Source organism: Thunnus thynnus, chromosome 17 (genome assembly GCF_963924715.1).
Source record: "Thunnus thynnus chromosome 17, fThuThy2.1, whole genome shotgun sequence".
In the NCBI taxonomy this organism is placed as follows: Eukaryota; Metazoa; Chordata; class Actinopteri; order Scombriformes; family Scombridae; genus Thunnus; species Thunnus thynnus.
Genome location: NC_089533.1, coordinates 8,860,583 through 8,884,851, shown reverse-complemented (window position 1 = coordinate 8,884,851; position 24,269 = coordinate 8,860,583). Strand labels below are relative to the sequence as shown.

General features: G+C 41.7%; 1 protein-coding gene across 1 annotated transcript; it reads left to right on the top strand.

Moving 5' to 3' along the window:
• Positions 1–5,908: 5,908 nt before the first annotated feature.
• stk17al (serine/threonine kinase 17a like) lies at positions 5,909–19,292 on the top strand. Its single transcript, XM_067615859.1, has 7 exons — positions 5,909–6,255; positions 9,947–10,159; positions 14,879–15,023; positions 15,915–16,041; positions 16,157–16,205; positions 16,506–16,685; positions 17,477–19,292. Exons 1-7 carry the CDS (start codon positions 6,131–6,133, stop codon positions 17,760–17,762), a joined length of 1,125 nt encoding a protein of 374 aa, XP_067471960.1. The 5' UTR covers positions 5,909–6,130; the 3' UTR covers positions 17,763–19,292.
• Positions 19,293–24,269: the final 4,977 nt, after the last annotated feature.

Here is a 24,269-nt window from a genome sequence, read left to right as displayed (position 1 = left end):
TGTGTAATCAACCAGAAAAAGCCCAACAATATGCTGCCTCTATTCTACACTTTGTTGAGAAAGATGAAAAGATGGTCTAATTATCCTATGTGAATACATAGCATTTGTCATAGTATCACTTACACAAGTCTTCCTAAATCATCTGCCTGTGTTGTACAAGTTTATGCAGTTTCTTTTTTTCTTTTGCCTGAAGAAAATAAGCACTTTACCACAATCACTGCCTTTAAGTGCAAACAGTGTCTCACAGACATGCATACAGCTATAGTTATGAATTCCTCCAGTCTGGGAGGTCATACAGTGCCAGAGAGCAAAGCAAAGCAAAGCAAGGCAGGATGTGGCAAAAAACATCTCCTCCGTTTCACTCTACCTGAGTACACTTTCATTTCACTCTGTCTCATCCTTCTCTTCCTGTGTGTGCTCTTATCTGCTTTGCAGCAAACCCACACAGTATGAAAACAAATCAGTTGCTGCAACCCAAGGGAAAAAAAAAAGTCTGTTAAAAGCCTTTTTTCATATTTGTGGGCAAGAAAATGTGCAGTTCACACTCAACATTTCCACTGCAATCAATGGGTCTGAAATTTAAACACAAGCATTCCCAGTGCTCAACTCTGTCTTTCCTCAGTGTTTCCCATCTGTTGCATTTATCCTTAACATCTTGTCACTTTTTCCCCACAGATTTTCAGGTCAGGAGAGATGAACCAAAACCAGCTGTTCAAATTTGATTAACATCCATGCCTGTGTTGCCCCTTTGAGAATATTAACACACTGAGTGGGCGACTGGCAGTTGCTCATTGCAGCACCCAGGGAGTCAAATAGGGTAATGTTGATGACTGATTTGCAATCAGAGGGGTACATCTTATATGTATGTAAGCCCAGACGAATGCATTTGATAAATGAAGCCCCACTGGGATTGAAAGTAGTTGAAAAACATGTTAACTTCCTCACTTAAAACATCAGGGTGTAGGGTTTTTTGCTGAAACAGAAGCTTGAAACAGAGGCAGTGCCCTGTTAGTTCACTGTGAAAAACCAGAAAACAAATTATTACGTACAGAAACATTGACTGTTTCCCAACTACTGCTAATTATGTCAATTTCTCAGACATGAGACTTAATACTCACATGCTATAATTCACTAAAGCCATATACGTCTGGAGACTTATTTGCAAAGGTTAGGCAAGTCACAGTCACAGTTTAGGATGTTTGTTCTCGCTAGTTTATTTATTTTTTCTTGATTTGGTTGGATCAATAAAATAACTGTGAAAGACTATGCTCATCCTCAAAGCATACGGAAGAAATAAATAAGTAGTAACATATCGCCAGTCATTTAACCTATAGTTTAATCTGAAATTGCAGATGTGTCTTAACCCAATAAAATGAACAAATAAACAGAACATGCTAACTATTCATTGAAAAAAGACTGTATATACATTACCCTTAATATTTTTTTTCTTTTGTAAAGTTTTGTAAAGTTTTTTATCTTTGTTCCCCAACATTATGGAGGACTGTTCAATCAGAGCATCCAACTCTACCACACATGATAAGATAATGTGACTGCCTGAAATCCAAATGGAGGATTCTCAATGAGGCCACACACTGCTTCCTCTCCAGGCCTGTTTGCCATGTGTTGTCTTTAGATTACAAACAAGGCGATGTGATCTCGAGCCTATTCTGATGACTTATTTTTATCCCTCTTTCAGTCCTTTCTCTGTTGCCAAAAGGATTAGGAACTTATCTTTTAATACCGTTCGAGCGTCAGCTCTGCACGTCATCCTGCAGTCTAGAAGTGAATGACTTCCAGCACTGATGTTTGGGAACCCACTGAGGAGACGTCTGTCCTTTTTGTTAACCACAGTAGTTGATGTGGCAGAAATACCAGCAGTAAGAGAGAGAGAAGGAGTTAAGACGTGGGTGGTGCGTTAAGCATCTAAATCAACCAAAGCTATTGGGCTGTTTAATTTTATGAGGTGTGAGACCTTTGCGGCTCCATTCACTGAGGTCAGCGCAAACAGATTAGAGATCACACCAGTGTGTGACCTAGGCTCGCCATCATTACACCACTGCACCAATGATTTATAGAGTTGATGAAAGCATGACATCATGTATTAAATCAGCCTTCTGTTAGTCTGCCCTAACCCTCTAAATGGTGACATACACGCTATCCGACCAAGCAAATTAGGGTCTGGTCGTGCAGAGACATGGGGCCCTTTTTGCCAAAACATCAGTTGCTTGTTAATTACAAATTGCACAACACATGATACGATACGACAGATAAGATGTGTATTGAAGCCCTGTATAAGCAACCGAAGAAGACAGGGAACACTTATCGACTGAGGTGAGATTAGCAAGTAGCCCTCCTGAGTCTGAACCCATTCATTACATGGAATCCTCTTTCTGCATAAACAATGGTTTATAACTAAGAACCATAAACAGAGAATTTAGACAGCTACCAATCACGCTCTGGAAGGACTCAGCATTCAACAATTTTGCAGATGTAGTCTTTTAGACCTTGTTAACAAGGAAAATTTCCTAAAAAAAAAAAGGTGGATGGCGTTATCATTCTCATGAAATGTTGCCTGTGAAGCTATCAGATGGAGCAAAACAAAGGGAAGAAAGGGAAGGGAGGTAAAGTAAAAGACTCAGAGAGACTCAGTAAGAGCTGTTTGACTTTATTCTTCATTACCTCCTCACAACACCTCATAAGTCAGACATTTGCCGGTGCCGGATGATGGCATACTTCCTCATTGATACCGCCTCAGTGTTATAAGCACCGGGTGGAAACAGGTCATTGTGGTCCTTCAAACAGAAAGGAAAAAGTCTGGGATGTTATCAGGAGATCCTAACATGATTCCACGGGGCCTCCAAGCAGACTCATAAAGGAGCTGCAGCAAACATTTAACAGCACTGTGTCACAGAGTCACAGGAGAAAAACACTTACATAATGAGGAACCCCCCTCTCTTTTTACACACCCATAGGCAACAAAAAGGAGAGGAGAGAAAGGACATCTTTGAAAATGTGGACAAAAGACTGTCTGTCTCTCTAACACATTTACCTAAGGGAGTCATAAGAGAGCTTAATAGTGTACCCTGATCCTGCGATGGCCGCCTCTTTAACTCCACATTGCCTCTGCCCCTCCACCCACAACCTTTTACCTCTGCTGGCTCTTTTTAGCGGCTCTTTGTAAGAATAACTGCACCTCTGATTATTCATCCTGCATGAGGGTGAGATGCCTGCCTGCCACAATGAACGGAAGACGCATTCATTGGACTGGAATGAAAATCACATCTTGTTTTACAGTTGAGAAATTATATTGTTATTTCACCAAATCGTCACATTTAACCTATCACATATCCTTTACGTCAGTCAGATCCATATCTTGAACACTTTATTGGAACGGATCCAATCGTTACTCTACAGCCGAGGTCTTGTTAAAAACATGAGCTGTGTTTTCTGACCCAGTCATGACTAGGCCTGTTTGTTCCAGTGGTTCGGAAAGCGTTCTTGGTCCCCAGGTCATGGCTGAACTTCTCATATTTATGTTAGCTAAACTGCAGGCTGGCAGGCTAATTCGCTGGTATGTGTTTTCATTAGGTCTCTGGGGCCAGGTAGAGCTCCCTCACTAACGTGGCTCCTCTGAACTCTGACCTCGGCTTTAATGGGATGGCTGGCAGAGAAAGAGGGTCATGGCTTCAGCGCGGGCCTGCTAGGACTTAAGGTAACAATTTGAGGAGGCGTAACAGGTTATGTAACCTTGACGCTGGATACTAATGACTCGGTAGGGTTTGTGGAATGTCCACTCTCAATAGGTCTCTTTTACATCAGTTGCTGTTTGTGGCAACAAAATTAGCTTTGGTATGGTAAGATAGGACAAATCCTGCTCTGTGTGCTAGATAACAGCTATGTAGGGCATGTGATCGACCACTAGCAATGTGCTAAGCCACGGGCAATAAAATCAGTACAGAAGGACCTGTCATTCTGTCATCTCCTCTTTTTCTGCTCGCTTCCCTCAAGGCAGCACAGATACCCATCTCCTCATTTAGAAACATGAAATATAAAGGCTGGTATGAGCATCTGCCTTCTTCAACAAAGACATGTGCCCAGTAGAGCTGTACCATTAATCAACTCATCGCCGACTACTTTGATAATCGAAAATTTATTTTAGTCATTCTTCAAGTCACACCTTTGCTGGTTTCAGCTTCTCAAAAAGTTGAAGCTTTTACGTGTCATACATGATAGTAAAGTGAATATCTTTGGATTTTGGACTATTGATCAATCAATATGAGACATTTTTGGAGCATGAGGAAGCATTTTTCACTATTTTCTGACATTTCATAGCCAAAACCATTGATAAATTAATCAAGAAAACAATTGTCAGATTGATTGATAATGAAAATCATCTCTAGTTGCAGCCCTAGTGCCTGCTATTATGATGAAAAGAGTGCCGAAACACTTACTTAAACAACGACTACACAATTAATCTCAAAAATAAATACAGGAAAATAATCATCAGATGAAGCTCTAGATGGCAGTGACTGATAGCATGAGTCCACTTATTGGGTACAACAAAGCATTTGAGGAAGGAAAATGTCTCATATTGCCTAGTGTCTGATATTACCTCCTTACACAAGGCTATAACCACAGCTCCTACCACTGGTTCCTTTATTGTCTGGGATCGGCTCTCAGCTGGGGAAGATTTGCTGTGTGTGTGTGTGTGTGTCTGTGCTGTTTGCTTGGGGTCAGTCGGGGCCTCTGTCTTTCTAACAGCTTCACAGTTTCACAGTTTTAGCTGCAGCAAGCCCCTGGAGGTTAGGTGACACATTTCCCATGGAGTACAGGTCATCGTCACATTGGTCCACTCTGCAGGCCATAAATACCAATCATCTTCCCTCACAGGCTTGCCTTTATGTAAACTATCCTGACAACAGCTCCGTTATGATAGTGCGTCTTCTATTTCTGACTCGAATATTAGATAACAGAGAGAGAGAAAAAAAAAAACTGTAGCACCTGGGTGTAAATCAACATCACTGTACTTTCCAAGCTAAATATCTTGCAATGCCTGATGAAGACTTGTCTAATGGGATGCTTTGAATTCTTCTTTAATGACAGTGCAGCTTCAGTAGGCAGACAAACAACTCTCCCACAGATGAGATAGAAGACGCTATGCAGAAAGCTCCCACACCTCAAGGGCAGCTTCACATTCATGACTAAAGTTGTGTGAGAAAAAAAAAGGCCAACTCTCACCTGAAGTACAGCCAAGCCAAACCCGGTGCAAGCAGCAGGAAAACAGATACCAATGTCAAACATGCCTCAAATGCTTGTGAGCGCATGTGTGTGTGCACGTGTTTGTATATGACTCTGGACATATTTTGCGTCTTTATGGGTTGTTTTTTTTTAAAATTTGGGAGCAGGTGGGTATCATGCAGGGTTAGAAATAAGGGAAATAAAGGGTCAATCAGCTTTGAGGTTAGGTTACCATTTAAATGCCTTATTGATTAATGTCAGCAAACACATTTTAATTCTTGCTTTACTGTTTTAGTGAGACTTAACTCGCCCTTAAAGGGTGACATATAGCTGCAATTCTAAACTGATATTGTACATCATAACATAGAAACTGCTGTAAATTATGAGGGGATAAAGTGCACAGTTCTTTACGATGTCATTAAGGATGTTTCATATTTAATCATTGCTACAATTTTATTGGTTTAAGTCATCATAATAAAAAAACTGCTCAACTGAAAGTAACGATTAAAGTGTTTGTTTACCTGCACCAAGATAAATTCCTATCACTTGAACGCACCACTGCCAGCTTGCAGAAGAGGTCGGTCCTGAGTGTTGCAGCAAGCTCCATTGGTTTCTACTGCTGAACGTCATCGCAGGGGGCGGGCGAGGAGTTTTCATGTCAAGAATTTGTAGTAGCACTCAAACCAATTTGCCGCACCGACGGTGTCACACTCCTGCGGGGCATCATCTTTTGTTTGGGATACGCGTTTAACCTGGATTATCTCCCGGTGGTTTGACACAGCTCCTGTAGGCTCTAGACGACCCTTTTTATCATGCGAGTCTTTACTTGATCGGATCATAAATCTTTGTCTTTGTTTTGGTTTTTTTTTTTTTGGTGAAAGAGAATTGTTTCATGCCAACTTCAATGCCAGATTCAGCAACGATGAACAAGAACGGAATCGTGACAAAAATCCACACGAGGATTAGAGCTGACCCGTTCACAGCCAATTACGACTTGGTCGGCAAAGAACTGGGCAGGTAAATCTGTTTGTCGCATGAATGGTTTCCAGCATTCATTGATGAAAAAAAAAACTAATCTGTGTTGCTGACTTTGTTCGTGTGCTGGCTGAGTGGAATTTGCAACACCATGATGATGTAAATCGGGTAATCATATTAGATGTTAATCTCTGCACTTGGTAACGTGAAGCGTGTTGATTGAACATTTCTAATCTCGCATTCCATCTCAGGGAAAAGCTGCTGATGGAGTCGCGCATTTGGCATCCCCGGACGCGCAATGGTAATGCGCTTTTCGTGCGTCTTGGATGAAAGTTGATGAATAGTTTTAGGACTTTCTGATCTTTTGGATTTAAAAAACTTGAGTTGGACAGAGTTATGTGAAGATGCAGGGGGTCCAGAAAGCTTTGAGAGAGTATGAGTTTGCATAGTTGTAGAATGATCACTGAAGAGAAAGCGTGATATTGTTCTCTGGGTTTAAGTTCACAAACCTTTGTTATCGTTTCTTCTTATGCCCACCTGTGTGGTTTAGTAGATCCTCCTACATGAGGTGGTGAAAGTGTAAAATACCACGAGCTGAACTTAAGTATTGGTTTGGAGTCGTATTTTGAATGAGTCAAAGTATTACAAGTGTGAGGTAATGTGGACTAATGAGAGTACAGGTACAGCTTACACTTGGTAGACACTGTAAAGTCAACTATAACTCAATATAGTGTGAAGACTAAAGACAGTTTTCCTGTTTCATACCGGTTTCTCAAGAGATGCAGCGTCAAATATGCCATCTAACGTCATTCACTTCTCCGTCTCTCTCTCTCTGTCTGTCTGTCTTTCTCTCCAGCTGAATGCATTTTGTGGGTCACATTTAATGTGTTGGACTCAGACACTGAAGTGCACATTCCAGTGGTGTTTAGGCAAGGATTCCCCAGTATATACCAGACAATAATGACTTCTCACCCCAATTCAGAATTAAGACCAAGTCACCAAAGTTGACAACCTGGATTCTGCTTAATGTTAACAGCTGTTTGATTGCTACTTGAGCCAATTTTTGCATCTGTCTCTATAACTTTGCCCCTCTGCAGAGTTTGGGACAGGCTAAATAAAGAGTCAGTTGGTAGCGGCCAGTTTTCCTTGTCAAACACTCTGGGACATCCTGGGACAGCAGCCAGGACCTGTGTGTGTGTGTGTGTGTGTGTGTGTGGAGGGGGGGGGGGGGTCGGCTGGAGGCAGCTGATGAAGTGTAGGGTACAGCAGCCTCTAAACACCCTCTCTTCCTCCCCTCTCCCTTCATCCTCCTCCCCTCCTCTTCCCATGACTTTGACCCAACAACATCCTGAGATCAGGCTTCATAATCGTATTAAGCGCAGGAATGTACATAGTGCCGCTTGCCAGGAGATCAGCTATATAGTTTGTACATTAGGAGGGATGTTGACCACATTATAACTTGTTGGTGCATGATTTGATTTTTCCTGTAGTTGTTTCAGCTCTCTTGATCAAGTTGAAAGAAGCAATAAGGCTCATTGGCCTTATTTTCAAAGCCTTCTAATCAACAAGTTTTGCATTATGAGTGTTGGTCCCCTGCAGAACTGTGCACAAAAATATGTTGTGGTCAACTTGAAAGCAGGAAGCAGGAACCCATGTCTGTGTGTTTGTGTGTGTCTGTCTGTCTGTGAAGCAGGCAAATGAGAGCTGTAAGGACTGTCATTTCTCATCGCACTTCAGACATGAGTCAGTGACCCGCTGAGGGAGACAAAACGCAGACTCCACAGGAAACCAATTTCTCAATCAAATTTTCACCATCTCCAGTACTGGAGAGGAAGAGGAGGAGAGAAAAAGAAGAGAGAGAGAGAGAATTAGTTTTATGTGTCACAGTAAAAGCTGATTGATGACAGACTAGTTTCACACAAATTCTACTGAGAATAAATCTGCAAATAAGCTGTTTGATCTGTATAATTGTATTTGTGGTTCCAGACAGCATGTATGAGAAAGGCCTCATTAGTTGTAGTTTGTTTTCTACTCTAACAGAGCCTGTTGTCACGCGAAAAAGGAAACAAACTTAATGTGTAAAATATTGCATGAAAGTGTTGTGATGTTGTCACATTAAAGGACTGTATAACCAGCAGGTTCTATGCCCAGTAGTGTAAAGATAGCTGACTGGAAGATGGCTGTGTTTAGTAACCTCTGACCTGTTGTCAGCCTTTTAAAAAAAGGCCTCTTGTTGCTCCTTTCTGTGGCCAGCGGTCATTTCTTTTCACTCCATATGTAGTTCCCAGCCCACAGTGAGCTGCTCTGAACTTGGCTAATTAAGGATGAAAAAGCTCTGACAGGTTTTGCCTTTTCATTCTGAACAATGAGTCGTCACCATTCTGTGAGAGTGGGAAACAGCAAAAGAGAGGGAACAGGCCTCACAACGCCGGGGCGGTAGCCAAAACAGAACCAGGCTCCGGCCAGAACAGTTGCTGTTTTTGGTCCGCAGCAGAGTGGGCTTGGGGTAATGTGTGGGAAAATGACTGGCACCATGCTGACTGGACCTTTCTGACTTGGCCACTTCATTCAGATTCTGCCCAGTTCATAGTCATCTTTTCACATCCCTTATTCACTTTTCCCAAGCCTTCTGCGGTGTATCTGTATTGTGTGGCTCATAAAACGTGGGAATGTCAGTTAGCTGGATATATTTGTTAAGTTTACAGTATCCATTTTAGCATGTTGTGGCTCCAACCTGACTGTGGCAGCAGTGACCCCCTGCTTGGCCAGCCTTGGTCAGGTGGGTGGTCTTGGTCTCGGGGCTGCTGCGTTAGCCGACTGGTCAGCTTTTGTACGACTGTCAAAGGAGAAACAGGCTCTAGCCGAGGGTCTGGGTGGAGGCGTCAACACAATTCCATTTGTCCCTGCTGCTGTCAGCTGTGAAGAAAGGGAAGCGGACAAGGCCTCATTATCAGCCAGGGAGGGACTGCTAGTGATTGTGGTCAGCTTGACACAGAGAGGCAATTCTGCACACGTCGGACATCCTGCCCACACCCACGGCTGACCCTCAACACCTCCCACGAATCCATCTGGGTAGATGCAGGAAAATTAATGATAGCGGCCAGGTTGTTAACGTGACTGTTGTTTGTTTTTTTTTAGTCTCATGTTCTCCTAAATGGAGTGACACCCAGTAACAAAGTTGTTGCTTTGTGTTTGCTTGACCTATAAAGTGGCGTTAGCCTTATCAGGTCCCTGCATTGTTCAGGAGTCCTTGCCAAACCGTCAGCCTTATCTGCCTCGTCAGACCCTCCTAGACGCTGGAGAGAGGCGGGGAAATCGCTCTACCTAATGTCTAATGACGTCTCTTCAGCTGAGCATGTCAGTGGTCAATAGCAGTGCTTGTATTTTCAAATAATGCCACTTAACCGTCTTATCTCTGAAACGTTCTTTAACCTCGCCTACAGTGTTGCACTCGTGGCCGGTTGGCGGGCTTTTCCAAATGTCTTGCACTGTAATCTAGGTTTCACCTCATTTAACTGTCTTGGGCTTGTCCAGTAATTTTAGCCTTCTTCTACTGCAGCTTGAATGACCTAAATTTGATTCAGTAGTCCCATTGGCTACTTGCATACAGAGCAGAACCATCTCTGACCAACTATTTTTAAAAAGCCAGTAATGTGGTTGTGATTATTCTGCCTCCTCACTAATCACTCTCTCGCTCTCTCTCTCTCTCTCTCTCCCCCTCTTTGTTTCCCAGGGGAAAGTTTGCGGTGGTGAAGAAGTGCATTGAGAAGGCAACGGGGAAGCAGTATGCTGCCAAGTTCCTGAGAAAGCGACGGAAGGGCGAGGACTGCCGCATGGACATCTTGAACGAGATTGCCGTGCTGGAGTCAGCCAAGGCGAGCCCCTATGTGGTGGCACTGCATGAGGTTTATGAAACCAACACCGAAATCGTCCTCGTCCTGGAATGGTAAGACAGTAGACGTTACAGAAACAACAAAAAAAGGTCTTTTTAAAAGTTTACTCAAAAAAAGAGATTCTACATCACATTTTGAACAGTCATGTCTGACTGTCTCTCCCGAGTTTGTTTGTGTTCAGACCCTCGTACACACACACACAGCTCTGACTTTCACTGCCCACAGGAGAAAAAAGGGATGATGGAACTCAAAATGGCCTTTTGAACTTTCATCACTTGTTGGTGTTTGAGCCATGCCAGGAAAACTAGGATAAAATGATCTGGTGCTAAATTACTAGGCAGATGAAAATCCATTAATCATCCCTTTAAAAACTTTCCATCACTGCAGTTTTTCTTATGCAGAATTACCGAGATACGTGAGGACACCAAACTAGCTTTGAGAAAACTCCCTGATACTGTATATTCATCCAGCTCTACTTGATAACTTAATAAGCAGAGATTTAATCTTCATGGAAATTAGTTGGGGAAAACCTCACGTCAAATGTTACGTACACGTCATGCAACATCCTGTATTTTGCATAATGACTATGTCAGTTCTCTGATAATTTGACATGCATTGTCAGCTTTGTGCAGTTTATCTGTCTGACCTATGAAAAAATCCACCCACCCCATAGCTTATAGTTATGTTGTAGTTTCTGAGAATACAGTTGCGTGTCACTCAGGTCTTTCTCACCTCAAAGAAAAAACAGACACACGTGTGAAATGCATAGCCTTGCACTATTGTTACATGAGTTCTACCTTAAATGGAAATTCTCTCGCTCTGTGTGGTTTGTTTCTCGTCACATCAAAGCCTCAGCGCCTCAGTTCCTAGTGAAATGACTGTTAGTAACTGTCTCTTTAAATGCCCGCAGTAGCAGAACCGCATCATGTGTATTGCGTGTGTGACAGTGACAATATTGAGCTACAAATGAGTCAATCAGACCCTGCTGTGAGAACTTAGTGCTCACTGCCAGACAGTGTGTTGCCAGCATGCAGGTGAACTGGCTGGCAGCTGAGTCGAGCTGCTTGCTGACCCAGCAAGGTCAACTTGGCTGTCTGGCTCTGGTCTGTTGTGGTTGGGTGTTAAATGACATGATGCATATCCACTAAGTGTCCTCTGACTGCACTAATGACGCCGTCTAATTACGATTTGGAAAGGACACTTAGCCTCTTAATTACCTCCCTCGCCTCATTTCAGAGAGATAACACTGGGCAATTACTCTTGAACCACGTTCCTCTGACCCTGTTCCTGGACCACTTGCTGCTCAGGCAGGAAACCCTCTCCTGCAGAGTTCTTGCTAGTCATCCCCATCACAGACATGGAATGCCTCTGCAGAACAAAGACTTCTCTGTAGGGGGAGGGGGGGGGGCTGTGTTTGACCTCTGACTGAAGTGTGAAAGGGGAAGTAGCACCACAGTTCACCCCTGCATGCCTGCAGAGAAAACATAGCAGGAGGTCAGCTGACAATTGTTCAAGATCCTCTCCAGCTGCCAAATGGAGCTGCACTGAGTTTTTTAGTATGCAATTAAGCAGCCTGCACATGTGCCCGTTATAATATTTTGGCATTTAAAGGGCTCGGTTTTTAAATGTCACTTCATGCTGTTGTTGTCCATTCTTCTGTACATTTGTCTAAAAGTTGCAGCAGCACTCACAGAGCGAAAACGGTGCTGCATCTTCAAACTGACTGACCTCAGCATGAGTTTCAAGAATCGCAAAAACAATTTTCCATTTCCTGTGGGTTTCAATGTAAGCGGCAAGCAATGCTCCCAAAAGTAGCACACCACCGCGCTGGTATAAAGTGTTGTGTGCTCACATACACACACAGACACACACGTCTTGTAGCCGCAACCACTTCCTTGGTAATGTTAGAGAAATGGAAGCGAGAAGTTGAATTCTATCATCCTCTTAAAGTGTAATGCCAGTGTGCGTCAGTTACACAAAAACCCTCAGCATAATTGAGAGATGGTCACTAGATGGAAAAATGAATGCATCACCTCTGAACTCCTCAACTTTGTGACCATCTGATAATCTAACTCTTTTTTTGTGCACGGCATAGTCCTTAATTTCCTGGTCTCTAGATACACTGGAGTGTACTGTAATAAAGCAATAAACCCATTGTAGCTGCATACAAGGTTAAATATGAGGTTACCTCTGTAGATAAAGAAATCCTAATGCATCACAACCCCAGGAATTGCAGCCAAACCAATACTTTTTTTTCCTTTTTAAATGTCAAATACTCTTTAAAAGTTAAATGGGTTGACTATGTATTAAGTTGCAAAAATATTTTCCTCATGAATCTTATTAAACACTCAGATCATCTCATTCATGCGTTTCCTCTCCTGTTGATATCACAAGTATTTGCTTGCTTGACGCATGCTCATTGCACGCTCCTGACGGCATCTTTTCAAAACCCAACACACTGCAAGAATAAAATTCATTTTGGTTTACCACATAATAACCCTTGCTATGGCATGACTTGAATTTAATTTAAGATTTTTTTCCATTTCCCTATTTTGAATTATTTTGTTTAGAGAACATTGCCATGTTTTATGTACATTTAATTTCAATATCTCCTTGCGTTTAACCTAACCCATAGCCCTCATGACCTCACCAGTCTTAAATTGGACTATACTGGAGTATGACTGCTGTCCAGAAAATGTAGCCAACAGACAGGCTAAGCTTGTGGAAACTGGTTGACGGGGTGCTGTTAAGGTGACGTCAATGAATGAGCACCCGGTTTGGTGGTCAGCCAAGAAGGGATTTGACCAGATAGCTTCTCCTGCAAATGTAAAATGAGGTTGACTTGGTTTACCGCTTAAAGATAGAGAAATATTTTCGTCTCTTTCCCACTTAATAACCCCTTATTCCGAGTTTGAAGCTCATCTGTTCTCGGCTCTTGTCTTCAAATGATTGTTTAGCTTCACTGTGCCTTCACTTCACTCATGTTGACTACAGTAGGTTTATTCTTGCGTGTCAGTACAAGGGAGGCCGTCTGCCCACACACTGAAATAGTGAGTACATTAACTCTCTTGGAAGGAGGCAAAGCATGGAGACCATATTTAGACTTCAGGGAAGTATCAGATAATTCTTAAGTGCTTGGCCAGAAAGTGTGCAGTCTGTTGAATTTAAACAAGATGGTCTTTATCAAGATTTTAAATCCTCTCAGGCCCTCTGCTAACAGCTTAATGAGGCCATTTAAACACTTTGTCATTTCAAGCCTTTAACCATTCAGACAGGTACAGTAAATGCCAATAAGTCAACTCAATGTCTCTGTCCAGTTGAAAGATTCAAGTTCAAGTTCATTTTCGATGTAACACAAACTCATACATGAGGACTTTTCAACACTAAAATCAAGTGTCCATCAAATTACACTCGTATGCCTCTCATTTCCTCTCCCAAATTTAAACACTAACACCAAGTTTGTTTGCCTTTTGGTATACATGTGCAGATCAGTGTAAACAGATTTGAGTGCAGAATTTCCTCGTCCGTCTCCAGTGCTTCTAAACTCTTTAGGGGTTGTAAGGTGGGATTGAGCATTTTTTTTTGCAACAAACGGGGTAGGTGGCAGGTCAAGTATTTGGTTCTAGGAGCGAAAAGATTATATGGACCAATGACGGATATCCTCAAAATCCCAAAAAAACATGAGTGCTATTTTCACAGCTGAGGATAGTAAAGGGTGCATGGTTAGGAGGCTAACGGGGGATTGGGTGGTGCTGGTTATGTAACAGACATGCCCAGGGCCTGGTCACAAAGTTTTCTTCTGAAGATAAAAAGCATGTGTGCGCAATCTAAATCCCCCACACATGGTTTTAGTTTTTTTTGGGGGTGAACTGTCAGCTCCAGGCATTGATCTGACTGATGGAGCATCCAACGTAAATCCTCCACTTAACTCCACTTTACTTAATGTTGTTACACAAGAACAGCAAGACCAGGCAGGAATCTGACTATTCCTCTCGCAAAAATGTGACAAGTCACCACTGAGTTGTCTGATTACTAAATTCCAAAAAAAGGATTCTCCCTTTAGTAGTTTTTAGGAGAATGAGCAAAAAACAATGCAGGCTGAGGCTCATATAGTATCTAGTTACCAACCAGACACTACTCCCCTGCCTCCCTTTATTCTCCCTCTTTGGCCACTTTAAAGCTTAGTATCAGTTCCCTCTCACTTTAAGAAAATATTTAGGCTTTGATTAGTTAGCTGTTGTTTGCCACTGCTTCCCCTGTTTTGATTTAGTAAGTGAACTTGCAGCATATCATGCTGTATGAGGCCTTATCTGAACCTGCTGTAAGCTGATATGACCGTTCTTATCTGCAGTAATATTCCTGTGTACGGGAAGGTACATGCAGAGGCGGGGTACCTAAAATTATACTGATTCACGTTGGACTCGCATACCGTCTGTAGATGTGGATGGACTTTGTTTTTTCAAGCCAAAGTACAAGGATATGGGATGTTATATAATTTTAAAGAAAGTGGAAACGACTTTGGGTTTGTTCAGTAAAATTGCACTAATGGGATCGGTTGGAATTTGCTATTGTCAACGTGTGCAATTCAAAATGAAAGGAAGGGTGTATTTGTTCAGTTTAAGGCAATTTATTATGATAAGTTAAAATGAATAATCAAAAATGAAAGTCAGCCAAAGTAAACTCTACTGGGTGGCTATCCATGTACAGGTCTTTTCTTCTCATCTTATCCTTGTTTTGTTTTCTCAGTTTTCCTTCCTGTGCTTCCCTTTCAGCGCTGCCGGTGGCGAAATCTTCGACCAGTGTGTTGCCGATAATGATGAGGCCTTCACAGAGAAAGATGTGGTGCGGCTGGCCAAGCAGATCCTGACTGGAGTGGCCTTCCTGCATCGAAACAATGTGGTCCATCTGGATCTGAAAGTAAGTACACTGAAAGATTATATGACAATATAGGACAGTCCACCCCCCGAGTAGCAGACTGAGGCAGATATTATTTCTGTTATGCAACCTCACCTCATTCAGTGTGTCACAACCCAGTTCCCACAAGACATCGGTCAATAAAAGAACCTGACTATCATGTTTTCTTTATTGGCTCTTAGGTAACAAGGTAGTTAATATTGAGGGTATTTTTTTTTACTTAAGCATCTCACAAATTAACCAAGTGTTTGTTTTCTCTTTGCTCATAAAATTTTATTAATTTTTTAAAAAAATGAACAAGTTACAAAAGAGCTGCATAGGTTCTAGATAAAATGATCAGTTCCAATACACAAAATGCTCTGTTTAAGAGTATTGATTGTGTAAAATATTTGGGTGTGTGGCACTAAAGTATTTTCAAGAGAATCTCATGTACTCTTCAGCTGCTCTTGTGGTTTGATGGACTATAATGGTCCAGGCTTTATAGTTAGCCTGTCTTTTCCTCTTCTGTTTATCTCAGATGTTCCAGCCAACTCTGGCATAAGTCAGCCTCACCCAGAATTAAGCACAGTTGTCCGCACACTAAAGTATTTCCACACACTAACCATGGAGCCATCTAACCAGTTGGCAGGGATACCCTACCTGTTTTCAGTCTCGTCTGATTGGATTAGTGAGCATCTGAGCTGAGCTTAGAGGAGCAGCTAGATGCTGACCAGACTTCAAATCCTCGTGGGGCCATTCACCGCAAATGCTCTGACTCATTCACACTGACTTGTAATCAGTGACGAAGATGTCAAATGTCAAAAGATGTTCAGATGTCAAACCTGAAGCTTCTCGAACGATCATTAGTCATTATGTAACATACCACTGTCTAATCTGTGTGTTCGTCCTCTCCAGCCCCAGAACATCTTGCTGACCAGTGCCAGACCTTTAGGGGACATTCGTATTGTGGACTTTGGCTTGTCAAGACGCATGGACAAAATCACAGAAGTCAGGGAGATCCTGGGTACTCCAGAGTATGTGGGTGAGTCCTGCATTCAGCCCTTAAATACCCACAATCACCTGTGTCTTTTCAATTTGAGTGCCATTTATCATGACTAACTATGTGCTTCATAACTAACTATGTGTTTCTGTTGCAGCACCAGAGATCCTGAATTACGAACCCATCAGCACTGCTACAGATATGTGGTGAGTGTGCTACTGTAGTTAATGAGACTATTTCCAGTCATTTCTGCCTTGCAGGACTCATTAAGTACTTATGGGAATAACAAAACATTCAAGACAGTGACGTCACCTCCCTAACGGGCAAGAGATAGTTTTATGTCAAGACCTTTGAACACAAGATAATCTTTATTTCATACTTGCACATTTAATGAATTAATAACCGCCACATCTGTTGTGCTACAGTGTGTTGCAAAACATTCTGTAACTCTCAAAGATGACAAATGGCCTTATTAACTCCCTTCCCTTTCTTCCTCCCTCTTCCAGGAGTATTGGGGTCCTGACCTATGTCATGCTGACTGGTGAGTCTCCTTTCCTGGGTGACAACAAGCAGGAGACATTCCTCAACATCTCCCAAGTCAACATCGACTATTCACAAGACACATTCGAGGGGATCTCCTCCCAGGCTGTTGACTTCATCAAATCCTTGTTGGTTAAAAACCCCAGGTGAGTCTTTTTTACGGTAAAGATGCAGATGAGCAGATGTTCTGATTGTGGCTCAAACTGAAAAGTTTCCATCAGCATCACATCGATCTGATTTGCACACCGAGGATGTGAGTCAGGTTCACACCGGTCGGAAGTACATCCGCATGCGTGGTTGTGGTAACATGATTTGCGTCACTTGTGCAAAAAGTCATTTCCTTTTTGTGTAAAAATCATGTCTATAAACTCACCCCATTTAACCCATAGAGAGAAAAAAGAGGAATTTATAGGCCAGTGCGTTTTGTTTTGATATTACACCAGATACTACACTGCATCAGTCGAAATTTCACCACATAAAAAACAAGAAAATTTAAACCAAGGTGGTTTTCAAAGGAAACTATCTAACCATATTACTGATAAACTCACTTCAAACTCTAATTCGGACTGACTGCTCCAGCACAGAGCCCTTAATTTGTCAACACAATTTGTTGATGAAAAGTAGCAGTAGCCTCTGACTCTTGTCCAGAACCATAATCTCCCATAAGTATCGTTTAATTGAAGCAGATTAGTTGAGTTGTTGGAAAGAATGGAAGATTCCTTAGTGTCAGAGTAATAGTGAAAGATGGAGGGGAAAAACCTTCAGAGCAAACACTGCTTTTTTTTGTGGTTTTCCAAACCAAATGTTGAAAAGCAATATGGCTGACGACTATGAGGGAACGGATTGAGTGAATCTGAATATCCTGGAAATTCATTGGTTATGTAAACTCTTCGGGAATTTCCACTCATCCACAGTGTTATTGTGTTTGTATGTACAGGAAGAGAGCCACGGCAGAAGAATGCCTCAGCCATGCCTGGCTGAACCAGCTCCCCCATCCCCACTCCCACCCGCACCTCAACACCAGGTCATCTTTGGATGAGCCGGAGACGAGCCAGTCGGAGTCTGAGCCCGAGAGCCCGGCTCCCTCCCCTGAGATGGACTTGATCGGGTCGTACCTCATGTGCCCGGGAAAGGGTGAGCTGAAGACGGGCCGTGACGCCTTCTCCTTCAGTGAGCCTCCCTTTCCCACGCGACCTGAGATACAACAGGAGCTGATCTGCTGAACGACATCTGACAGGTGGAGAGACACTTAAGGAACTGAAACTCCACGGAGCAGATGCTGAAAGCCAGTGAGCCTGCAGCTTCTCGGTCTTGATATGACTCAGGGCCGTGCTATATGGATGCTGTATGCCTTCTGCTGGCTGCTTCTACTGCTGTGATGTCTGTGAGCTGGGCTGTGTGTAGTTTGATACCTGTGTGTGTGTGTGTGCGTGTGTTTGAATAATGCGTGCTACTCCGTGCTGATTTTATATGATGACGGGAGGAATGTGAGAGGAATGAAGATGCAGGAGAAAGAAGTGGGAGAAGACACAGCACTCGACAGCGAGGGTTTTGTCACAGGACTGCACTGCTGCCTTAAAAAAAGTGACTGAAATGAACTGGACTCGGCTTAACGCTGTGGCTAGTTCACTCCTGTGCGCACACTGGTTTCTCTTTTTCACCCAATTAGCCTTTTGAACTGGGTTCCAGAGGAGAGGCAGGTCTCCCGCTTCCTTGGGAAATGACTTCACTCACATCAAAACATGTTATGCTTCAGCTGACCCAGTCATACCTTATGTGATGAGTTTTGTTGAAGGAAGTTAAGGGTTTTGACAGATGTTTCTGTTAAACAAAGGAATTAAAGTAAAGGACAGCACCTACGCTGAAGCCAGACGTTAACTGTTCCACTGTTTTATATGTTAATTTATGTGTGTTTGTTCTACCACTTCAGCCCCTTAAATACACAAAGCCACATCAATGCCTGACTTAAAGATGGAAATAGTAGCATTCTTATTTTTTTTCAGGACAATCTTGAGCACTTTTTTTAAAATTTTTGTTATTGGACTTTCATGTAATAATAAGAAACCAAAGGCTCATCAAGTACACTCCGCTGTCACACATTGTACTGTACATATTAACAATTTCCCACCAATCACAGTCGTCACATGATCTTTTTTTTTTTCACAAAGTGCCACTTCGTCAACCTCACTTCTGTGTTAATATTACAGTCAAAATTTTATTTTGTTCGCTATTGCACAAGTTGCACAAATTTTTTTTTTTGTTTGTACTTAATTGAGAGGTTGCCACTCAATTTCATGCTCTTCAAATATTGTGAAAACGACAGTCTTGGAAAGAGGGATTGACAGGGGTTAAAAAAGTCCGGCTTTGCTATTAGAATAGTAACAGATGAACAATGATATGGTGAACTGAAGGGCTCAGAGTTGTATACATATGTGATATTTGCCTTCAGATGCTCGGGAGCAGAGAAATTAGGATTAATTTCTCAAAAGTACTGAAATGTATATTGTGAGTTAGTATTAAGATTAATATGTAAAAATAATTGTTTTTTTGTTTTTTTTACCAATGTATGAATGTTAACATCATTGTATCATGTCTTATTTTGTACATTAACTTCTACTTATTCCTTTTTTTTCTGCTCTTGAATTTCAGGCAGGTTTGCACTTCCCTTTGGACATTATGTTAAAATGAATAAATGTTGATGGCATGCATTGCAAAAATGTAAAAGAAAAAATACATGTACGTTTTGTATCAAACTCCTCTGTCTGTGTCTCATGTTTTATAGCAACAGTAACGATGACATCTTAACATTGCAGCGTGAGTTTACTTTCCATAGCTTATCACTTTCTAATTTAATCAAGTTTAATCCAAACTACAGCAGTGAAAATGTATGACTCTATGGTTAGGGGTTAGGGTACAGGAATTCAACCTGATCCAGGCTTGTTTTTCAGACTACATACTGTAATCTCTGTCAGTAGAAGGCACACAAGTAATAGAATATCTTCAATTAAAAGTTTTCACATTTTTATAAACCCAAATTCAAGTCTATAAATGAATCTTAGGTGGGAATGTACCCATTAGGATATAGAGCGGATGTCTGAATTTAGTAGGTCTTCAAATACTTCAGTAAGTGCTCAAAAACAACTGAAATATTCTCAGAATTTATATTTCCAGAACAAGGAGGCAGTGGACATCTCATCGACACTCATCATGTTCATGTAATCTACTTGCACTCTCTGGAATTTAAGAATATAAACATGCGATGTGAGCAATTTGATCAAAGATATACAACACTGAGATTGCTTCATTTTAATGGGCCTGAGTTGGTATAAACTCTCCGGTATTTCATCATGAAACAAAACAAAAGACAAACGTCAGACTTGGAGAATTTGTTCTTCCTCTTATTTCCGTTCTTGTTAATCATCTTGTGACCCCTCACATCAAGCTGATGACCCCCTGGGGAGTGGGGAAATCTACACTCTAGGGTACATATTTCACATTTTTGATGTTCATCTCTTAGTTTCATGATGCATGTCGTTATATTTTTGTCTCATCCCACCATACTGTTATCTCCCCTTATAAAAACCCCACGTTTTCATCATCTCATTTCTCACTTTCCATAGTGCTGATGATGAAGAACAATACCTGTCAGTGTTTCTGTTGACTGGTCTTGAGAATTCACCTGTGTGTGTGTTTGTGTGTGTGTGTGTGTGTGGTCAGTAGAAAAGTATATCTCATACCAAAACAGATTACCCACACTTGGACCACATTGCTCGTGAAGCATCTGCTTTTCTTCTCAGTATGTCTATTTAGAGAAACAGAGTATCATAAAGAAAATAAAAGTCCTCTCAAGGGCCAGTCTTCCATAAATATCCAGCAGCCTCTCTGTACAGGAAATACCAGCATCCTCTGAAGAAGAACACTCAGTAATGCTTTCCACTGTAGTAAAGTTTCTTTCTCTTTCTGTCTTTCTCTCTCAAGGGCACACATGTGCTTGTTTACTTGTCTCAGGTTAAACAACATCCTTGACTGCCAATATCCTGAATTCTTGCTTTAATGTGCTCTTCCTTGCGCTCTTGGCACTGAGCCAGTCCGGCTCTGCTTCGGCCAATAAGGAGAAAGCAGGACTCCCTGCAGGGTCCTGCTCCGGTGGCTCTTGGCTGGAGTGACCGCTTCCCCTAAAGAAAATCCTGCTGCTGCATGGAGCTGAGGAATGCCAGAAATGTTCATAACTGGCCTCCTTCCTTTATGCTTCTCTTCCCTCTTACTCTCTTTATGGGGTTTGTTTTCTCACTGGAAGGTAGTATTGTTTCCATACCGCAGCGCACACACACACACACACACATAAACATACGCTGGAGTGGTTGATTAAGTGGATGTTTCTCAGAAGGACTCTCTGGCTCAGTTGTTGTCACTTTGATATTTAAGGTGACCATTACGGGATGATTTAAAACAGATGTGGAGACAGTTAAGTAGAGAAAAAAGCACTCGGCTCCTACAGATCCAAACAAATATAGAGAGTAGACCAAAGCTTCGTGTGACATCCAGATAACCTGCGCTCAGCAATCTCTACGAATCGAAGCAAATGTCCAGCTTAATGGTTTTTGAAGGTTAACAGGCAACAAATTGCTTAGAAACATCACAATGAGGTACATTACTTTGCAAAAAATTAATTTGTCTCCCTTCAGTCTGTTGTAAGTAAAAGAACATAACATTTATATAGCAAATGTAGATCGGGAAAGTTGGAAAAGCTACACGTCACAACAATCAGTTATATAACCAGAGATTGTTTGATAGCAGACTATAGAAACTACACTATACAACTGGCATCACGACAGCAACCGACTGGTGCTCAAATATTTGTTTATGTAAAGCACTTTTCCTCTTCATAGTCAAATATTTTCTGTTTTCTGAGTAGACGAGAACAACATTTGTCTGTTTTCTGAGCCATTGAACAACTTAAAATAGCTTATCAAAAAGATGAAGGTTACGTAGGAGCTTTAAGTGAGTCCTATTAATTTACATAGAGTAGTGCACAGAGCTAGATAGTACTAAAAATATCACAATACAAGCAGTATACAACAACAGCACCACAGTGTGTGACAGAGTGCAAGTACCATTGTGCCTACGGTACTACAAATTCTCACAATGATCCTTTTCAGCACTATAGAGCATACATTTACCACTATGAATAATGTTTTTGCTTGAAAGAAGAGAACTTGAGACATCTTTTTTTTATTGGTACAAAGCGCATCGGGTATTTCTTGGTACATACTGTGGTACTTTGTGCCTTGTTCTACTTTACAGCTCTGTGTGGGGTACTTTGGAGGAAACAGTTGACTCTTTTATGATACGTGATTCATGATTCATGTGTTTTTGTATTTGATTAGATGTTCAGCTGCACAGACGCCCATGGTGCACTGCAGTTTGAGTGTTTGATCCCTTGCTGAAAAGCGCTTCAATAGATCATACATCCTCCTGGTTTGGCCTGTGGGTTTCAGTTGAACCCTATTTTTCTAGGCCATCATGCCGCCTCCATCAGTTGTCTGTTTCAATCACCGGTAAGGATTGAACGGAGTGTTCCCATATCCTCGCGGCATCTCTCTCTCTCTCTCTCTCTCTCTCTCTCTGTCCGTCGGCCTGACCTCTCGCTCCGGTTGTCTCTCTCTGCCTCCTCTAACTGATGTCCTTTCACTCTCCCTGTCTCTCTCAATCTCACAATCTCTAGATCTCTCTCAGTGCACCAGATTTCTCAGAAGTAGTTCCTCTCGCACCTTACATAATGGGGAAATTCCTTTACGCTTATGTTCCTGATTATACTGCTGTTATGGAGATATCGTTGGAGTCGGTGGGGGGGGGGGGTGGTCAGAAAAAAACAGTTCTCCAGGGTTTGGAAAACCTGCAACCTCCAACAGCCTCTCCAACTCTCTCTCTCGTTCAATTTCAACTCATAGTTTGTTAATAACCTCAGCTCACCTTTACATCGTAGACATTTACCATCTTGATGATCGTGCAATGTATGGCTAATCAAATCATTTTCATTTCATCACTTTTGGAATGTGCTCAACAATATCTTTAACACTCTGACCTCTCAGTCACTTCCACTAAACTAGTTAACTCCTGCTACATTCCAGTGTTGACCTAAAGCTTTTGGTGTAAACCTTCGCGAGGACCCTTAAGATCCACAAGCCTGCAATAAGTTCAAGCACTGCCGCCTGTTGATGCTGATGGATATCAGTGGCTCGTAAAGTGTACCGAAAGAGGATAAAAACAAGATGTCCTCACTGTTACCTTCTAAAAGACAGGATTCTGTCTCCAGTCCCAAAATCCTGAAGTAATTCATAGAGATAAGGCCAATGACAAATCAAAGCCTGTCTGAAATTCTCCATGCTCGCTTGCTAGATGCTGACCGGGACAAACGATGGAGAACATTTCTTTCACATGTCTCAGCAATGCTTGCAAAAGAAAAACAGAAAGAGGTAGAGAGTTTCCAGAGAAGGCAAAACACTCGTAACCACTGGTAATATGTTTCTCATGGTGGTGCATTCATTGCAGTGAGGGAGGCAAATGCCTTTGGTTAGGCAGAGCTATTTATTCTGTCCCTGGAAATGCTTGGAAAAACAACAAAAGCATTCGGAACAAAGAGTAGCATGACCTGATGCCGCTGCCTGTTTTCCCCCGTCTGCGGTGACTATATCCTCCCTCAACATGGGGGCACTACTGGCACAGATCACACTCAAAAAAAGCCACACAATAGTCACACTCAGCTAAGGGAGAACTTTTCAACTCAAAAGCGGTGTGAGGAACTCAACCAAAACAAGGGACACTGCAAGAGTTGATCCTTAAAAGGCTCAATTTCATTGAGGGTAAGCTCATGGAAAGAAACAAAAACACTGCCAGTTCTGTTGTTTGGGTTTGCAGGTTGCGGTGCGCACAAATGCCCGCTCACATGTACTTGAACTGTGGTTTATACACACACACACCTGCCAGAGAACACACAGTGAACTCCGTCCTCTGGCTTGGGAGGGAGTCCAGGTTTTCAGACTGACAGGAAACAGATTCTAGTGGTCTGGATCTTAATGGAAATTTTTTTTATTAGGAATAACCCCTTGAGATGATCTTGTTTACAAGGGGGTCCTCAACAACAATGATAATGAGACAAAACATTAAACCAAAAGCAAAAATAACAACAAGATAATAAATGATACCAAATGTGGCAAACAAACAAACAAAAAAACAATAAATATCAAATAATAAGACACACAAAATCAGATCATACTCCAGTCAGAGCATGAAAATAAATCATCCATTCATAGATTATAGAGAAGCATTGTCAGTGATTGCATTAAGTAATAAAGTTATAAAACATAATTACAGAGGTCTTATTATGGACATGCACAACTGATCCTATAATAAGAAGAAAGGGCATTTTTGAACAAGTGGAAAGATGTTATGGATCGAATATTTACAGGTATATTATTCCAATCAGAGGGAACTTTAAACATAAAGGCTTTCTTAGCTATTGACTTGAGACTGCAGGAACAGAAAAAAAGCTGTTTAGAGTGTCTTAATAGATAATTAGAGGAGAAAGGTACCATAAACAGTTTTAAATAGTGAGGGTAATCAAAATGTATGCATTTAAAAGTAAGCTGCAGTCAATGTCAATGTGTTCTTATGATGGGAGAAGGCCAATCATGAGATTAATACTTTGTTCATCACTCACAATGATGAGT